Source organism: Arachis ipaensis, chromosome B9, assembly GCF_059453495.1.
Source record: "Arachis ipaensis isolate K30076 ecotype BB chromosome B9, ASM5945349v1, whole genome shotgun sequence".
In the NCBI taxonomy this organism is placed as follows: Eukaryota; Viridiplantae; Streptophyta; class Magnoliopsida; order Fabales; family Fabaceae; genus Arachis; species Arachis ipaensis.
This window is the reverse complement of record NC_142444.1, coordinates 11060922-11079565: the sequence shown is the minus strand read 5'-3', so window position 1 is coordinate 11079565 and position 18644 is coordinate 11060922. Positions and strand designations below refer to the sequence as shown.

At 33.8% G+C, this 18644-nt stretch overlaps 2 protein-coding genes across 4 annotated transcripts; both read right to left on the bottom strand.

The window, feature by feature from the left end:
* Positions 1 to 2560: 2560 nt before the first annotated feature.
* On the bottom strand, positions 2561 to 6336 carry LOC107619669 (Tetratricopeptide repeat (TPR)-like superfamily protein). Of its 3 annotated transcripts, none has more exons than XM_088498347.1 (4): positions 5593 to 6319; positions 3693 to 5516; positions 3476 to 3574; positions 2595 to 3339 (listed from the first exon to the last, which is right to left on the bottom strand). In XM_088498347.1, the coding sequence occupies exons 1-2, from the start codon at positions 6193 to 6195 to the stop codon at positions 3807 to 3809; spliced, it is 2313 nt and encodes a 770-aa protein (XP_088354473.1). In that variant the 5' UTR covers positions 6196 to 6319; the 3' UTR covers positions 2595 to 3339; positions 3476 to 3574; positions 3693 to 3806. The 3 variants fall into 3 exon arrangements, with proteins under 3 accessions (XP_016177449.1, XP_088354473.1, XP_020967093.1); XM_021111434.2 differs by having other exon boundaries at positions 3203 to 3339; positions 3476 to 3586; XM_016321963.3 differs by having other exon boundaries at positions 2561 to 3339; positions 3476 to 5516; positions 5593 to 6336.
* Positions 6337 to 7424: 1088 nt separating this feature from the next.
* On the bottom strand, positions 7425 to 10554 carry LOC107618434 (small ribosomal subunit protein eS6). The gene is made up of 6 exons (XM_016320498.3): positions 10433 to 10554; positions 10275 to 10339; positions 9198 to 9255; positions 8986 to 9094; positions 8418 to 8690; positions 7425 to 7860 (listed from the first exon to the last, which is right to left on the bottom strand). The coding sequence occupies exons 1-6, from the start codon at positions 10436 to 10438 to the stop codon at positions 7622 to 7624; spliced, it is 750 nt and encodes a 249-aa protein (XP_016175984.1). The 5' UTR covers positions 10439 to 10554; the 3' UTR covers positions 7425 to 7621.
* Between the last annotated feature and the right edge of the window lie 8090 nt (positions 10555 to 18644).

Below are 18644 nucleotides of genomic sequence, written 5' to 3'. Positions count from 1 at the left end.
GCTCTTTAGATCGGGATATCTATATGAAAGTCCCTGAAGGACTAAAGATATCTAAACCATCCAATGAATATTCGCAAGGGTTATACTCAGTCAAATTGCAAAGATCTTTATATGGTTTGAAGCAATCTGGACGAATGTGGTATAATCGTCTTATTGAGTATCTGGCCAAAAACGGATTTAAGAATGATGATATCTGTCCATGCGTTTTCATAAAGAAATCTGCATCTGGGTTCATTATAATTGCTGTGTACGTTGATGATTTAAATATCATTGGAACTCTTTAAGAGATTCCAACAATTATAAAAACTCTAAAAGAAGAGTTTGAGATGAAAGATCTTGAAAAGACTAAATTTTGTCTCGGCCTGCAGATCAAGCATACAAAAAATGGTATCTTTATTCATCAAACAACATACACAGATAAGATCCTGAAAAGATTTTATATGGATAAGTCACATCCATTAAGTACCCCAATGATCATAAGATCTTTGGATTTGAAAAAGGATCAATTCCGTCCTAAAGAAGAGAATGAAGATATCCTTGGTCCTGAAGTACTATATCTTAGTGCTATTGGAGCGCTAATGTATCTTGCTAATAATACACGACCTGATATATCATTTGCTGTGAATTTACCAGCAAGATATAGTTCCTCTCCAACCAGAAGACATTGGAGTGGAATCAAACAGATCTTTCGATATCTTCATGGAACGGTTGATATGGGATTGTTTTATCCCTATGGATCCAAGTCACAACTAGTTGGCTATACAGATGTCGGATACTTGTCTGATCCACATAAAGGGAGATCTCAAATAGGGTACTTGTTCACATATGGTGGTACAGCTATATCATGGAGGTCCACGAAACAGACGATAGCAGCAACCTTCTCTAATCATGCTGAAATACTGGCGATTTATGAAGCTAGTCGCGAGTGTTTTTGGCTGAGGAGTCTGATTCAATATATTTTGTCATCATGTGGACTGATTGATCATAAGATAACTCCAACTGTCCTATTTGAAAATAATACAGCATGTATTGCTCAACTTAAGGGTGGATACATCAAAGGTGATAGAACAAAGCATATTTCTCCCAAATTCTTCTTCACTCATGATCTTCAAAATCAAGGGACAATTGATGTCCAACAGATCCGTTCAAGTGACAATCTGGCAGATTTATTCACAAAGTCACTCCCAAAATCCTCCTTTGAAAGATTGGTACATGAGATTGGGATGTGCCGATTTCGAGACATTAAATGATGTCGACAAGAGGGGGAGACTGTACTCTTTTTTCCTTGGTCAGGTTTTTTTTTCCCATTGGGTTTTTCTTGACAAGGTTTTTAATGAGGCAGTCTCCATCACAAAGGATATTGTACTCTTTTTCCTTCACTAAGGTTTTTCCCACAGGATTTTCCTTTAGTAAGGTTTTAATGAGGCAATAATCCTAAATGGGCATCCAATGGGGAGTGTTGTGATAAGAATGGGACGTGGATGTCCATTCCCATGTGAAACTTACTTTCTCAAGAAGGAATAATATTAAATGAACGTTGAAATTATATCCCCCATTCATGTATAAATAGAGGCCTTTGCTTCTAAGAAAAATACAACCAATAATAACAACGTTCTCTCTCTCTTTTATATTTTCTCTCCTTATAAATATTTTAAGTACTCCTCTCTTTTAATTTTTATATATAATATTAATAAATATATTAATCATCTCTATTATATTGAGATAGTAATTCTAGTAAATATTACTATTTGGATTATCTAATTATATTTTCATATTTTATTTGTTACTTCTTCCTTATTTATTTAGTTATTTTATAACATATCTAACGCTATTAGTAGTGAAATAATTACATTAGTTGAAGTCTTATAATACATTAAGACAACGTATAATAACTGATTTGAAATTGATTCTTGTCACATTTTTATATAATTATTTCCGAACACACGATCATTATAAATAGAATACAATACAAATTGAATCAAACCAAATCTCATTTTCAATTGTTTCAATGGTCATATAGAATACGCCAATATAGATTGGATTACTACGAATTTTGGAACCCAAAATAATAATAATAATAATAATAATAATAATAATAATAATAATAATAATAATAATAAAACAATACAAACGCTTACGTTTAGTCTTCATAAAACGTAGTTGCAACTCAACAGTTATCTTGCCGTGTAAAATGCTAATGCTAATGCCAGTGTCAATAAACTTCAGGGCACAGCAACTTCATAATAGAGAGATAGTTTAACAATGAATCACGGTTAATAGGCAAGTAAAGAATACAATTTACTGATTTTAAAATTTAAAAACAAAAATATATTTTTTATTTTTTGTTAATTGTTGACAGTTCTAGATAATTGGCTAATTGTACTTTGTTATTGTTGACGCATGACCATACAAAACCACACTAAGAATTCTTGCTTGAAATTTTGAAATAGTAAACATACTTGAGAAGATTCTAATTGTAACCTGTGTCAGAGAATTAATCCAAAATAAAACTTATTTAGGGTTATATACTTATATTAGGCTAGTGATAAGATTCCAGGTGGTTGTAGAGCTCTATGATTTATGTGTAGTAAGAGTTTCTTGCATAAAACTCATTCATACTATTAAAACTCAACACATTAATCAGAATTACATAGTGATCAATGTTCATTAAGAAAAATTTATCCTAAGTAACATTATAGATCTTCATATTAGGCACTGTACCTGCACATTGTGGTCATTCCAGAAAGAAGGATCCGCACAGAACTCGGAACTCCAGAGAAACTGCGGTGCTGCAACTAGCAACCGACAAAGTGTCTTCCTCGTTATCCATGTTGCCAATGCTCTGAACTGTAGAAGTTTGAACTAGGATGTCCTTGGTGGCAGGAGGGTTTAGATCCAGCAAGCTCGAATTGGAGGAAGAGCTGTGATGGAACTGAACCCAAATCAACTCTTGACAGCACTCACAGCATCTAACAGAAACGACATGGTTTCATTGAACTTCATTGAAGAAGAGATGAAATTGTTGTGGAAGAATGACATGGTTTTGCTGCACTTCCCTGTGCCTGTGCTTAAAGGTGTTGACATATTTCCTTAAATCATCTTCCTTGGACAGGTTCAAAGCTTAAGAATTTTCGATGCTATCTTTGGACCCCTCATTCTTGGCTTTTCAATATGAATATCAATCAATCCTAAAAAATCATTTTCACCCTTCTTCACAATCACCTAGTTCTAAACAGGAGGTCTGTGCTGAGTGCTGACAATGGCACAATGCACCCACAAACAGGGCTTCCCTACCACACACACTGTTACTTCTTCCATATCCATTGAAGCAAGTAGTTCCTGTTCACACAATCAATTAAAGATAGATTTATGCAATTAATCATTCAAAGTTCGTATTGAAGAATCACACATGTAATCATATCCTAAATATCTTTAATGAATGAAGAAATATTGTTGTATGTTTGATGTTTCTTACCTTCTCCAAGTTCAACATACCCAAGAACACCACCACATGCAACCAATAGTGTACTCCAAAGAACTGCTCTTCATGCAAGAAAGTGAGCAACTGTTTCCCCTGCTAAACAAGCTCACAACCCAAAGGGTCCACCAAAAATATGCACATTAGTACTTTCCAGTGAGATGAATGTTACAACTTAAAATTTACAATATTTTCCACATAAATATGTAAACACCTCTTTCTATCACTTTCTCCAATAACTATTAAGTGCACGGTATTTCTCAACCAGAAGCTCCACCATGGTTGAAACCAGTACTCAAACAAAGCATTGGGAATTGCAGTTATTATGTTACCAATAATCATTACATGAGCATGCTCCATATTTGAAGTGGTGAAAGCGATTTGAATCTCTCACAGTAATTTCCTTCTGAAGAAGATATGATGCTAACTTCATGAAATTGTGGCAATCCACACAAATGCGGATATTCTTCATTATTTTAACGACGTTCCCAACAAATGGAAACTTTTCTTCATTCATTATGGCAAATACCAAGGCCATTTTCTCACTATGATGTAACAATTGGTTTTCTTTGTGCTCCATTTCAGTGTCATATAAGGCTAAGTTGATCTCTGGTGCATAACCTATCTCTTTCAACTGTCCAACCAATATCTCAAGCCGGTTTAATATGGCAACCCTCTGTGGATGATGTTGACCACCAGAGGCAAACTCGTGAACCCGCATACCAATCTGAACCCAGCTTAATCCAGGTTCTTTCCTCACCTTAGAATCTCTCATTTCCTTCCTAACTAGGCTAGCTTCAGCGAAACTACCACCAGAGGAATATATGTTTGACATTTGTACATATCCCAATGAATTATTGGGTGCCAATTCTGTAAATTTATTAGCTGCTAATTTGGCCAAGTGAGTCTCACCATACTTACGGCAAGATCCAAGTAATGAACTCCAAATCACAGAATCAGGTTTCATTGGCATCTTGCGTATCAAGTCCTCAGCTTCAGATAACTTCCCAGCTCGTCCATAGAGGTCAACCATGCAAGCATAGTGATCTAGTTGAGGAACAATACCATGATCATCAGACATGGAATTAAAAATTTTCACTCCTTGGTCAACAAGTCCAACATGACTGCAAGCTGAGAGAAGTGCAACGAACGTTGTAGCATCTGGATGCATATTTATTTGCTGGAAGAGTTTCAGTGCATCTTTAGTTTGCCCGTGCAAGGCATACGACTTAATCATTGAATTCCATGAAACCAAATCACGAAATTTCATTTCTTCAAATACTTGTTCAGACAAAGATAAGGAGCCACACCTTGCATAAGCATGTAACAAGGCATTACAAAGAACCGTATCTTCCTGAAACCCTCTTTTAATTACTTGCGAGTGAACAGCCAGGGCATGTTTCTCAGTCACAAAGTATGCACAAGCTTTGAGGGCAATTGAGAATGTATGCCAGTCTGGGACAAAACTTTCACGATGAAGTTGACAGAAAAGGAGGAATGCCTGCTCAGGATCTCGTTCTGCAAACACAGTCATTATAGCAGTCCATGATACAATATCCTGTTGACTTGTTTCAAGGAAGAGCCTGTAGCAGTCGGCAATATCTCCTCCAACGTTTGCATACGATTTTAACAATGCAGTTATCACTTCAACTTCTGAACAAAGAGCACTTTTAATAGCAAGACAGTGCAACTGAAAACAGCTTCTTAGATGTATGTTGATATCACCAAAAGTACTACACTCATTCAAGGAAGAGAAGACACTGAGTAGGGTGGCACGGTCGAACCCAATTCCACTGCTGTACATATGAGTAAACAACCAAACGGCTTGACCCGCGAGTCCACGAAATTGAAAACCTGCAATCATTGAATTCCAAGATATAAGATTTTTGAATTTCATTGACTTGAATAGGATCCAGGCATCATCTACTGTATGATCATAACATCCACCAAAGGCAGAACACTTGCTGTACATTGTAATAAGAGCATTTGCAACATAAAGACTGGCATCCAAAGCAATTTTCAAAGCAACTGCATGTACCTGCATCATGCCACATATAATGTCATACAATAAACACATCGGAATCCAACTAAATCTTCAAAGCAACTGCCAGTACCTGCATGCCACATTTAATGTCATGCGCCTCGCAAGCGCTAAGCAAACTTGCCAAAGCAAATTCATTGGGCCGACAGAAGCTAGCCAACAAGCTAGAAAAGAGAGAGAAACATTCTCTGACTAGGCCACATTGGGCATACCCCGAAATAAGAGCAGTCCAAGAGACAATGTTTCTGTGCAACATTTTATCGAATAGGTGGTGAGCATATGCCAAGTGACCACACTTGCAGTACATATTTATGATGTGATTAGTGAGAAAGAGATCATTTTGTGCTTCTGGGTGTTTGTCAATTACATAATGGTGCAAAGCCATGCCATGTTGGAGGCACTTTCTTCTAGCACAGGCATGGAACAAAGTGGCATAGGTCTGAATGGACATAAAAGAGTGTGTTGTGTCGTGGGTGTATAGTAGTGAAAGAGCTTCTTCCAGGTTCCCTTGGATGGAAAGATTGTATATCTGAGCATGAACGTTTGTGGCTATGGTTGCAACGCTTGAAGTACATAGATTCTGTAAAAAGAAACGTTTGGGGAACATGAAGAACAAAAACTTGGTGGAGCGTAGCATCAAAGGAGTGAGAATTATGCACATCAATGGGAGCATCATAGGTTGTTTTGCACGTTTGTTATTTCACCACTCCGTTAGCATTGCATATTCCAAATGGAACGTTAGCAAAGCCTGAATAGAATTAAACCATGAAACACGGACACAATTGGGAGACGGACACAATTCGGAGACGATATTCACAGACACTCTTGTCCCATAAAAAAATTTTACCGACACGATTGGATACATCTAAATACTATTACGTGTCAATGTGTCTAATCTTATTTTTAATATGTATTTTTAAAATAAATTTAGAAATAATATATATTATTATTTATTAAAACAAAAAATATTTTAAATATTTTATATAATTAAAATAAGACATTAAAAATAACTAAAAAATTAATTTATATGTTAATATTAATAAAATATCAAAATATCATTACGATTTATTTAAAAAATACTTTATATCTGTATCAATGTCCGTGCATCATAGGAATTAAGTAACATCAGGTTTGGAGGGTTTAGTATAAGTTAACATATATATATACTTGTTATAGAAAAGTAAAAAGAAAATATTTATTGGGGAAAAAAAACAATAACAATAAAGTCATATCTCATTAGATAAAATCAGTTACATAGATTAAACAATATCATTGCATCCTATCATATATCAAAAAAAACTTTCAAAAAAAGTTGATGATTCTTTTATTAAAAAAATCATATTTTTTCTACACACGGTTTTTTTTACTAATAAAAAATTTCATTTTGAAGGTAAATAAAAGATAGAAAAAAAGTTATTTTTTCCAAAGCCTTTTTTGACACAACTCTAATTCCGATAAAATAGTTTACCTTGTAAGTTGTAACTTCAAACAGGTCATACCAAACCAAGTTAGATTCCATCGTTCACAGGAACATCTTAAGAAGGCTAAGGTTACCTTGTGGCGGAAATTTTGGAACTGCAGGCAAGGTTAGGGCTTTTACAAGAAAGCAGAAAGGGATGGTATTTGTTATAGCATTTTCCTAATTTGGTTATGGAATAAAGGTGACGGTAGTATACACATACCTTTTAACGAAGACTAAATCTTTTTTTATGATAAAAATAAAAATAAAATTATGTAGAATTCATATATTCTCTATAAATTTAATAAAGTTTTGTAACTTTTTTGCTGTTTATCCAATTCTACACTTATATCCATGTAGTATAGTGTTGATTCTCATGAGGTGTTGGTTGCTTTGTATTTTTCTAAACTAATTTATCTCTAAACCACAAGCTAGAGCCTAGAATGTATAAAACTGCTATAAAATTCAAGCAGGTAAAATACTTCCAATCCGTTCTAGTGTCGAATACAATATTAATAAATCAACATACTCAATGTATTCAAATAGCAAATACGCAAGTGTTTAGCATGAAGCAGCCATCATGGAATGACACTACCAAAACTAGGATGAAGACCAAGCTTCACCATATCTCTCTTAAAGTAGCTTATGAAGTTGTAGCTTTAGCAGCAGCACTAGAAAGCTTGGACCTCCTCTTTGCCAAACTCTCACTGCGCCGTTCCCTCTGCTCCTTCAACCTGGAGGCAAGAAGCTTCTGGTACTCAGCTGCCTCTGATTTTGCCTTTGCGATTCTCTTCTTCTTGTCAGAAATCCTTGCACGCTTCCTTTGCAGTGTCAATGGGGTGACCAGGCGTTGAATCTTTGGAGCTTTGCTCACCTTTTTACCTGAAACAAAGACATCCATCATTCAGATTATGATTCTAATTCATCAGACTTTTTTCTGCAACCACCTAATTAAATTGGATATCCAGGGTCCATAAAAAATTATTTTAAAGAGATCTCTTCAATACAAAAGGGTTCCACTATCATCACTCCAAACTATTTCATGAACATGCATGTTATGTCGTCAAACTTGAATGAGTGGACAAGGGACATTACTTCTGTGCTACTAATAATTTGTAATCCTATTCCATAATACATACAAGAAAAAGAAGATACTAAGAAAAACATATGTCCATCGTATTGTTGATGCATGAACACACAAGAAGCACTAGCAAAGCACATGTGCCACATGGAAAAAATAACCTGGGTCAGAATAAATCTTATTGAAATTTTGAACCAAGTAAACATAGCTGAGTGGCAGAAAAGATAGAAATAATGACTGGACTAAAGTATTTTCTAGCAACTAAAAACCTACTACTGCATCCAACAGCAGAGATATCATACTGGCAACATCCAATGAAAAAACAAATAAAGCATACAAGAGACATCAGATACTTTACCTGATTTTGTAGTGAAGGTACGGCGATATGTGTTGACATATTTCCTCACATCATCCTCCTTGGAAAGGTTGAACAGCTTACGGATCTTGGATGCTCTCTTTGGGCCTCTCATTCTTGGCTTTTCAATATCAGTCAATCCAGGTAAATCATTGTCACCCTTCTTCACAATCACCAAGTTCAAGACAGAGAGGTCTGGGCTGACAATGCAACCGCGAACAGACTTCCTCCGGCGCTCTCCGTTACGCCTTCCATACCCACGGAAGCATGGAGTTCCTGTTTACACAATCAAGAGTAAATGAAACAGAGAGGACATGTCAGTTAATACTTTATACTAGAAAGATAAAGGGAAGGCGTAGATGGATCATAGTGATGTGCAAGCAACATTAGTTCAGGAGACTATGTGACTGGCATAAAATTGCTTTCACGGGAACATTTTTCAGCTTATTTCATGTTTTAGTTTGTCCTCTATTTCCAAATGTATCTCCACCGTAAGAACATGTTTTATTTCCTAGTCCCATTACTAGAGGGAAAATCAAAAGTAAAATTTAAGCTTTATGAAAAATCCTACCTCTGTGGAGCAAGAGACGGACACGGCCAGGGGTAAGCACTCCCTGCTTCATTGGAAAACCTTGTTTGTCACAGCCACCGGTAATTTTAAAGACATATCCTTTGAACTCCTAATGGTAGCATAAACAAAAAGATCAAATCAACATTAACGTTCGACAAAAGATATTAGGCCAGCAATTTCCAGGTTTGAAGGTTTCTATCTAAAGAGCATACCTCACCAAGAGCATCTCCATTGACCTCCTGTGAGATCCTCTTGTCCCAAAATGCTCGTCTGCAATTTCCAATGGAGCATTACAATAGTTTAAACAGGCCAAATAGCTCAATAGTTAACATCTTGAACAGAAGCAGCTAGGTTGGTGTTGGTCAAAAGGAAATCAATTAAAATTACAAGACTATCAATTGGTCTCTCTCTCCTGTTTGGGAAGGTAATATAGACAATATAGTTTGTGATACAAGATTCCAGAAGCAATCAGGGGTTTCCACTGATCATAGCTAAGGACAAAAGCGTGGACAGATATGAGGAAAACAATAAACCGAAGGTGATAGCTGAGAGAAGGGTGCATGGATGAGAAAATAATGGAAGTGGTTGCAGCACCAATGACAGTAAATAATAGTAATTCATATTGCTTGAAACACAGTTTTGGCAACAGTTGGGGTCATGTAGTACTACTGTACTAGAGATATAAATGGGGAGAGCGTAAATATTTTTAGTTTGTGGAATATAACTGGGAAAAAACCTCAGAACACTAATAGGTTATGACATGCATGAAGAAATAAAGAAAGCAATTTCACAAAACCTTGAAACTGTAAAAGTAAGATCATTGAATTGCATTCTATGAGTTATGGTCTCACTTAGCTAACAAATTCCCTAAAAAACATATAAGCCTAAAAGATCACCAGGTACACGAACTAAGAAAGGCTCAAAGGGACAATAGTAAAGGAAGAACTCATAGTAAACACTTAGTTACTTTTGGGATGAGATGGCTAATTTTTCACTTGGAAATAGAGTTCTAAAATAAACAAAATATTATCAGATAAAAGAAGACCAGAAGGTTGCACAACACAATTCCTACTTAACAAACATCTCTTCAAATAAATCCGTCAAATATGGTCAATAATTCACGAATTAGTAGAGTATAGAAAGATCATTCATTTACAGAACATACCTCATCAACTCTTTCAGATACCAAAAACTACCCAAAAAAAAACTAAAATCTACTTCTAACTAGCGTCTAACTGAACTTAACAACTCCATAACTGAAGATATAACCAAAAGGAAGAAATGATTACAGTTTCTGATCATCATCGATCTCGAGCTTCTTCTGGCATCCAGTTGTGGGATTTGCAATATTGAACTAAAAGAAAAGGAGCAAACAATGATGAACAAACAGAATAATAATATTAATAAATCGAATCATGAACAGTAACTAGGGTTTCGGGAATAAAACCTTCATATTGGCAACCTCGTCTTGCTGCTATCGCTGCGGAAAATAAAATTTCGAGGAGCTTCAAAAACTTGGGACGTACGAACCAAGAGAAGACGAAGTTAGGGTTTTACGCATTACTCACTGTCACTCACTTACGAAGCATAAACTTGGAATTGGGCCCTTCAACTGGGCTCTCTGGCCCAACAAAAAAGCAAAACAATAAACCAATATTTTTTTTTCTTTTCATACTTCATTATTTGTCACTCTAACAATTTTTATTTTTTATTGAATAATTAGTAATTATCAAGATTTTGAAAATCAAACCGGTTATTAAACCATTTTAGTTATTGATTTACTAGTTCAACTAGTTTAAATATAGTTCAACCTAAAAAATTATTTTATAATAAAATAATAAATAAAATATAAATAAACACACTAAAACATAATTATAATATAATATAAGTCTTAAAATATCATCCACATTTAAAATGATTCATCAACTAAAGTCTTATAATCTTATAAACCTTAAAATATTCACATGGATTTCATAGGGTTTATACGAAGGAATGATCTATTTATCAACTAGTCACAGTGAATAATTTGCTTTATACACTTTTCAAAAGCAATCCCAGATCATCTGCAAAATAACAGTAAATAATTGACAAAATTCATCAATCATGCCAAAGCTAAGTTCTCAAAAATTTTTGTTGAACTAACTAACTTAACAATCTAAGCACAATTAATCCCAAAGCATAAACACAACATAGCATAATATTTCAATAACAAACAACACCATGCAAAAAGCACAAAACACAAAACAACAGCACAATAGAACAGTCAGAACTAATCAATAATTAATTAATCATTCAATAAAATACAAAAAGATAAAAAGACGACCACAAGATTGGTGAATGAGTAAAGGGGTTGGAGATTTGGAGCACGACGACCAGACAAGGACAGAAGCTCCTAAGCGCGACGGATGACGGCAAAATCGCAACTGAGCAAATGAAGACAACAGATGTTGAGCTTGTAACACCCTAACATTCAAATCCTTATACTCGAGTCATAAGTCAATGATCATAAGGTGGTATGACTCAAGGTGGAATAGTAATATATATATATATATATATATATATATATATATATATATATATATATATATATTAAAAGAAATTATTAAATGAGAAGCGTGAAAAAGAATAAAAAAAATCGTGAGCGAAAACACACACGTATCGAATAAGTAGAATAAAAACAAAATTTAAAGGAATAATAGAGTAAAGACAGAATATATATATATATATTATATAAAATAGCCACTAGTCACGATCCACAAAGTTTATGTCGGCTAGGATTATAGAATTAAAAATAGATTATAATAATTTCTATCTTTCCCAAACATACAACATAGCCTCTATAGGCAAGTTTCTAAATTTTAATATGTACATACACATCATTAATATTTTTCAAAAATAAAAGGGGAAAGAGAAATCTAAACCAAGTGAAATACAGAACTTAAGATAACTTCACCGTCTTCTAGACGAACTCCAACTCACTACGGAGCACCAAGACCTGCATCTAAAAAATAGTGGATATATACGGAATGAAAATCCCTAATTCATGGGTTTCAAGTAAAGTAAAAATGTCAAATAAATACAAAATAAGATAACAAGAAACTCACTAAGCAATCTTCAACTTCACACGTCATTATTTCCATCCTAAGTTCTTGCCAATCCGTAATCAAGCAACTATCATAGAAAATTATAATCTAACTCATCTTTCTCTAAGTTCCATAGTCCTCCAAACACCAAGGAGAACAGCTCTCAGCGTCAACCGATACCAGCATCAGAGACCTCTCAAATATACAAATACAAGTAAGGCAATCAAGTAATACACAAGTAAATTCAAATAAAGCAATTAGCATATAGTCATTTAATATATAGTCATTTAATATGTACAAGTAAACAAAATCATGACAAGTAGCAAACTCAAACAACTCAATCAAATGCAGATGATGCATGTCTGCCCTATTGATGATGAGCTCACGTGTCGGTTACTTTGTCAGAACCCGACACATCCGGTAGCTAACCCGGATATCGTCCTATTGAAAACCAGTGGATGGTAAACTACCACGATCTCCACCATTACGACTGGTACACCACCACGATCCTTGCAAGATTTTCAATTAAACACGTACATCTTAATCAGAGTTAATTCCATTATCAACTCCACTGCATCTACTCAAATGCGTACATCTTAATTAGAGTTAATTCCATTATCAACCTCTTTCTCAATTGTATTTCATTCCGTTCATAATCATAATCATCATCATTCATCACCATACCTCATTCATACTCAATCATCATCCTCATCATTTTCTCATAATCATCCTCATTATATCTTAATCATAAACCATTATCGTCATATCTCATTCATACTCAATCATCCTCCTCATCACACCTTAAACATAAACCATCATCCTCATGTCTCAATCTCATTTAGTCTCATTTCTAACTCTTCTATCCTCTATTCCACCGGTTCTAGACTCATAACCGAAAATAAAATACTCATTTAATTCATCCAATACACTCTCGCTCGTCCCATACCCTAACACTAGCTAGGAAATCTTAAACAAGTGTTACGAAAATTTACAAGCTTACCGGAAAGATCAAACAGTTAAAAATAGAATTTTGTATAAAAAAGGCTTGTGCGTATGCATCATTGCTATGCGTACGCACAGACCAGAACAAATCCCCAACGTGTGCGTGCACACCATAGTGTGCATACGCCCAACTTGCGAAAATCCCAGGGTGTGCATGCGCACACCCCTCATGCATACGCACGAGTCTCAACACACGCTTTGCTCTGTGCGTGCACACGATAGTGTGTGTGGACACACAAACCAGAAATTCTGATTTTCTGCAACATCTTAGAGTTCAGTTTTTTATACCTAACTTTCAACATTCATAACTTTCTCTATAAAATTCTGTTTTTCTTCATCTTTAAACCGTTTTAAAGTTCTTATAATCACCTTCAATTTAAGACAAAGTTCACTCAAATCCAAATTGCGAGAGCCAAATCATGACCCACCGAAGTTGGTTAAAATTCTGATTTTACTAAAAATTCAAATCCTCTAGTTTTTCAAAATTCTCAATCCAAAACCAACCAAGATGATATCAAATTCATCCATAACAACTTCAAGATACATTCTTTCATTCTCTACCTCTCTAATCATTCATCACCTAACAAATTAACTTCCACTTTCTAATCTATCTAACAATTTTCATACATGCATGCCCATAAAAAAATTCGGAGAGTTAAAGTGTCCGGTCACATCTTGCGATAGAAGGTCAATAATGTCTCAATTATACAAACTAAATAGAATTTTAAGTCAATATTCTCAATGTCATCATCACTATCATCACCTCATTCTTTATAATCTCAAGATTTACTTATCTCAACTTCAAGCTAACTCAAATAAAGCGTAATCATTCATAACCACGACAATTCAACTTAACACGGCATAACCCTCTTTTCTCCTTCCTTCTCCCTCTCCATTCTTCTCCGTTTCCCCTCACTTCTCTTTTCTTTCTCTGTTTCTCCCTCTTCTTTCTCCCTTTTCTTTCTTTGTTTTTCTATTGCTGCCGCCGTGTGTTTGGTAAAATTAAAAGGAAAACATAGGTGGCTAGGGTTAGGTTAGAAGGGGTTAGGGTTAAGGTTTAATTTAGGAATATTTGGGTTAATTAGAATTTGGTAATTCTAATCAAATTAGGGTATATTTTATTAATTTGAAATCTAATTTAATCCGTTGAAATTACTTTAAAAATATTACTTAATTATCAATTTGCTAATTGACTTTTAATCAAGTATTCTAATTTAAAATTAGAGATAATATAATTTATTTTTTTTGTTTATAAAATTAAAATATTAAATTCTAAAATCTCAATTATTTAAACTAGAGCAATATAAACTTCTTATTATTTTACAACTACTAAACTTTATAATTTAAAAATAGAAAATAACTCGATAATTATAAAATTGGATAAGAATTCTAATTTAAATAGTCAAAACCTCATTATTTTCAAATTTCTAAAACTTTAAATTGTAAATAGGAAAATAGTCAATAATGATAAAATCTCATAAAAACCTTAATTTATTTTAAACTTAATTTATCAAAATTTGTTTTAATTATCTTTAATAAAATAATTTTTTAGGTTAAATTCTTTAATAGATAAATAAATTGAAATTAACTTATAATAAGATTTTTCAAAAATTTTGGATCTTACATTAATTTTTGAGGTTAAATTTTTTATTGAACAAATAAATTAAAATTAACTTATAATAAGATTTTTCAAAAATTTTGAGTCTTATACCAGAGACACACCATAGCTAATTATTGGCTACTCCTAATTAATATTCACTGTTATTAGACTATTAACTAGTTTATTGTCTCCTCATGAATGTCTGTGTAGCATGTTCCTCTCCAAATTTCATCATGGAACTTTTGTCTAAAATGGCATGTTTGCATGAGAAAACTTTCAATTAATTTTCAAAATAAAACCTTGTTATACTATCATCATCCAAGTTTCCTGTTTTTGCAATCTAGTCTTATGTATTTATCAATTTATTTGATTACAGCAGAACAATAAAAAGCAGTAAATATAACTTGTTATCTAGCTTTTTTTTTTAATATTGATAATAATTAATTATAATAGGAGTACATAAAGAGTACATAAAATTAACTACAAAATTTTTTTCCCTTCGCTGCAGTGTAGCACGATCTTCCACCGGAAGGGCATGAATAAGAGCTACGGTATAATTTAGTGTATTCCACGGATGAAGTGGTCCACTACCTCCTTCTTCAGATCCGTTCCTCATATCCCATCCTTATCCTCCTCGTCGGAATCCTCATTGAACTCTCTCCCAGCCATCCATATCATCTGAATCATGAACACTTTATCCCAGTCATTACATTCTATGTTAAAATCTACTGAATCATCTCCACAACCTATTAAATCATCATGCTTCTGCATTTACGAGAGGGAAAATTCACTTTCAAATATGAAGGGAAGTAAAATCTTATGATTTAGTGAGTGATATTGATGAGTTTTTTTGTAACTCTTAACTCACGTCTACCATTGTTTGAAGGCTACGGCAAATGAGAAATGTTTTCAGTTGGTAAAAGTATCTCAGGCTTATTGGAATCCAACTTCCAAGTTCCTTATCTTACATGAACATGCGGAGGAAATTCTAATTGAACATCAACAACAGTAAAACACAAAAAATTTGGTATAAATGCAATTAGTTAGAGCTTAGTGAGCTATTTAAATTTTTTTATTAGTTTAATATTGATGGTAATTAATTATAATAGGAGTACATAAGGAGTACATAAGGTTAATTACATTTTTCTTTTAAAAAAATGAGAAGAATCATTTTTTTTCTTTCTCAATTTTCACTCATCAAACCATTAATATCACAGTTTGAATAGTTTATGACATCAGATTTTTTTTTCATTGTGTGGTGAGTGTGGTTCGAATTAAAAAGTTGTGAATTGCCAATGATGTCATTTTCTTTCTTTCACTTATTTTTACTTCGACATTTTCTTTTTTCCTTTCTTACCTCTTCCCTGAATCTCATCGAATAGAGTTTGATGAGAGGTTAGTTCACATGATTCTTTCTTAGTGAACATAATTGTTTCAGTTAACGAGTAGGAAGGAAGAAGAAGATCTAAATCCTTATTACTCTGTGATGGTTTCTCAAAATGGCAGACATGGTAAACAGATTCTCGAGTGGTGATTTTGACAATCAAAGCAATGTCAATTTCCTCCATCGACTCACGAATCTTCAATTTCAAATTTCGAAAAGCAACACAAGTCTAATTCAAGATCAATCAAACCTTTATTTTAGTAGAGGTCGTTGAACTACAATGGCATGCTCTCATTGCAACAAGTACGGCCACACAGAAGATGTGCTATAAGAAGTATGGGTGCTCCTCCCATTTCTAGCAACGGCAGGAACATAACACCACAATCAATCACGTGATCATTGAGGTATGCTCAATGACAAACAATCCAAGCTCAATTGTCTGCAAGAGAATATTGGAACATCAAAATCTGAGTTTCCTCCAGAACAAAGATTTGCCTCGTTAGAATTGATCAAAGACAACAGTGTGCAACAACAACCTCATAATGCAAACCAAATTTTGACTAATTCCATTCAAACCTCCACTCCAAGTAAAATCATTACATTACATTTTAATACGAGAATTTTGAACATTATCACTCCAAAATCTGCACTATAGGTCATTGTGTAACACCCCAACTATCAAAATGTCACGCTTCCGGCTGCGCCATTCTGATAATTCGGGTATTACGACGACTCTTAAATTATTTAACACTAAAATATGAGTCTGTTCAAACTTAACACGTATTTTCAAAACGTACATCCATACTTTTAATACAAATTACAATACTTACAAAGAATATATATATATATATATATATATATATATATATATATATATATATATATATTATTAATATTGACTTACAAGCATTACCTAATATAATTCCTATCCCTCTTACAAAATGTATAAAGATAAAGGCGAGAAAAAACATAATATCTAAAACAATACAATAAATCATATAAATAGAAAATAGGATAAACTCTTCGTGACTTTTCGTCCATATCCTGAAAAGGAAACACCTGTAGGGGAGTGAGAACATCGTCCTCAAAAGGGTTCTCACTATAGGGCTACAGAATTATTATAATAAAATACGTGAAAATAAAACCGTTACAGTGATTAATGACTGCCTTATGCATCTTTTCAAAATAATAGATTTGAAATCCGTTAATTCTTAAAAAATCCAAAAGCCTTTTTAAAAAGTTTTTTCTAGACAGTATGAATGACCGAGTTGTTCCAAGCATAGGTTCATTAAGTCTATGCTGAACCAGTTTAGTTTTTCATACTCTTCTAAACCAAAAACTCAAATCAAACATGGCCTTCGGCCCATCTCATAATCAACCACGGCCCTAAGCTCAAACAATTCAATCAACAATCAATCCGCCACAATCCAACCAATTTTAAGTCATAAACACAAGTAAGAATGTTCAAACACAATCAAGCAGTTACATCAAGTAGAGCAATTAGCAATTAAATATAATTATTCATATAGGCAAACCAAGTACAATATGCACACCCAAACAATGTCACATAGATGCATATGATGACTGCATGTCCTATGGCTGATGAGGCTCATCTGTCGGTTATCAAGCCAACCCGACAAGTCTGAAACCCTTGGACTCTCCCCCATCGCACATCCCATGAGTCTATGCATAGTTTTTTTCTCATTTCATTTATAATTCATACATTCATATATAACTTTACTCAATGGAGGTTATCAATTCCCGGGAATTTATACTTGCCCGGTCACCCTTACGACGTAGGGTCAACAGAGTATCGAGTCTCAACCTTGGAACACGTAGTGGCAAGCCACGATACTCTATCCAGAAAAACTCGTATCTCAGATCATTTGAGTGCATAAGCCAAATAATATTCATAATCATTCATCCATCATCATTTCCTCACTTCATTAACAATTCATATCAAACCAGTCATCATTCAAGCCATAAGTCACCTTTTTCTCAAATCTCTTTACTTTGAAACCAGGATCAATCCATTTCAGTCTTCACTTTAAAATCCTCAATTTCTCAAATCATTTCAAGCTCATAATCCAATTCTCTTTCAAGACTTAGTCACTATATCTGACATTTCCCAAAACTTCCAAAAGACTTTCAAATATCACCTCAAAAGGGAATTTTCTTTGAAAAGACTCAATCCTTCAATTTTAAATCATTCACTTGACTATTTTAAATTAGAATTATTAATTAAGAACCTTGGTAAAGACTGAAGACTCTAGGAAAGAATAACTTGCCTCATTTCTTAAACTCTTTAGAAATCTATGAAATCATAGTTACTAAATTTGAAGTCAATTGAGATAGAGACTTAAAACGAAAACCAAGGCATGCAAAATAATAGTGAAAATGAAACAAATTTTAAAACCAAAATTATTGAAATAAATTAAAATGGAGATTTAAAACCAAAACCAAAGCATGTTGAAAACATTAAGTTCCAAATCAATTCCATTTCATTCTTAAATCGGTAACCTTCTCAAAGGCCCAGAACTGTTTAATATTGTTAAATCAAAAGTTAAAGAGTATTTTAAAAGCAAAACGA

What these genes read in the sequence shown, in the direction of transcription:
- LOC107619669 (XM_016321963.3), bottom strand. Translation starts at nt 6,195, where the DNA reads ATGATGCTCCCATTGATGTGCATAATTCTCACTCCTTTGATGCTACGC. An exon ending in ACATTAAATGTGGCATGCAG is followed by an intron (nt 5,517 to 5,592) that starts GTACTGGCAGTT and finishes GGCATGATGCAG; the next exon opens with GTACATGCAGTTGCTTTGAA.
- LOC107618434 (XM_016320498.3), bottom strand. An exon ending in ATCGATGATGATCAGAAACT is followed by an intron (nt 9,256 to 10,274) that starts GTAATCATTTCT and finishes TGGAAATTGCAG; the next exon opens with ACGAGCATTTTGGGACAAGA. An exon ending in ATGGAGATGCTCTTGGTGAG is followed by an intron (nt 9,095 to 9,197) that starts GTATGCTCTTTA and finishes TGCTACCATTAG; the next exon opens with GAGTTCAAAGGATATGTCTT.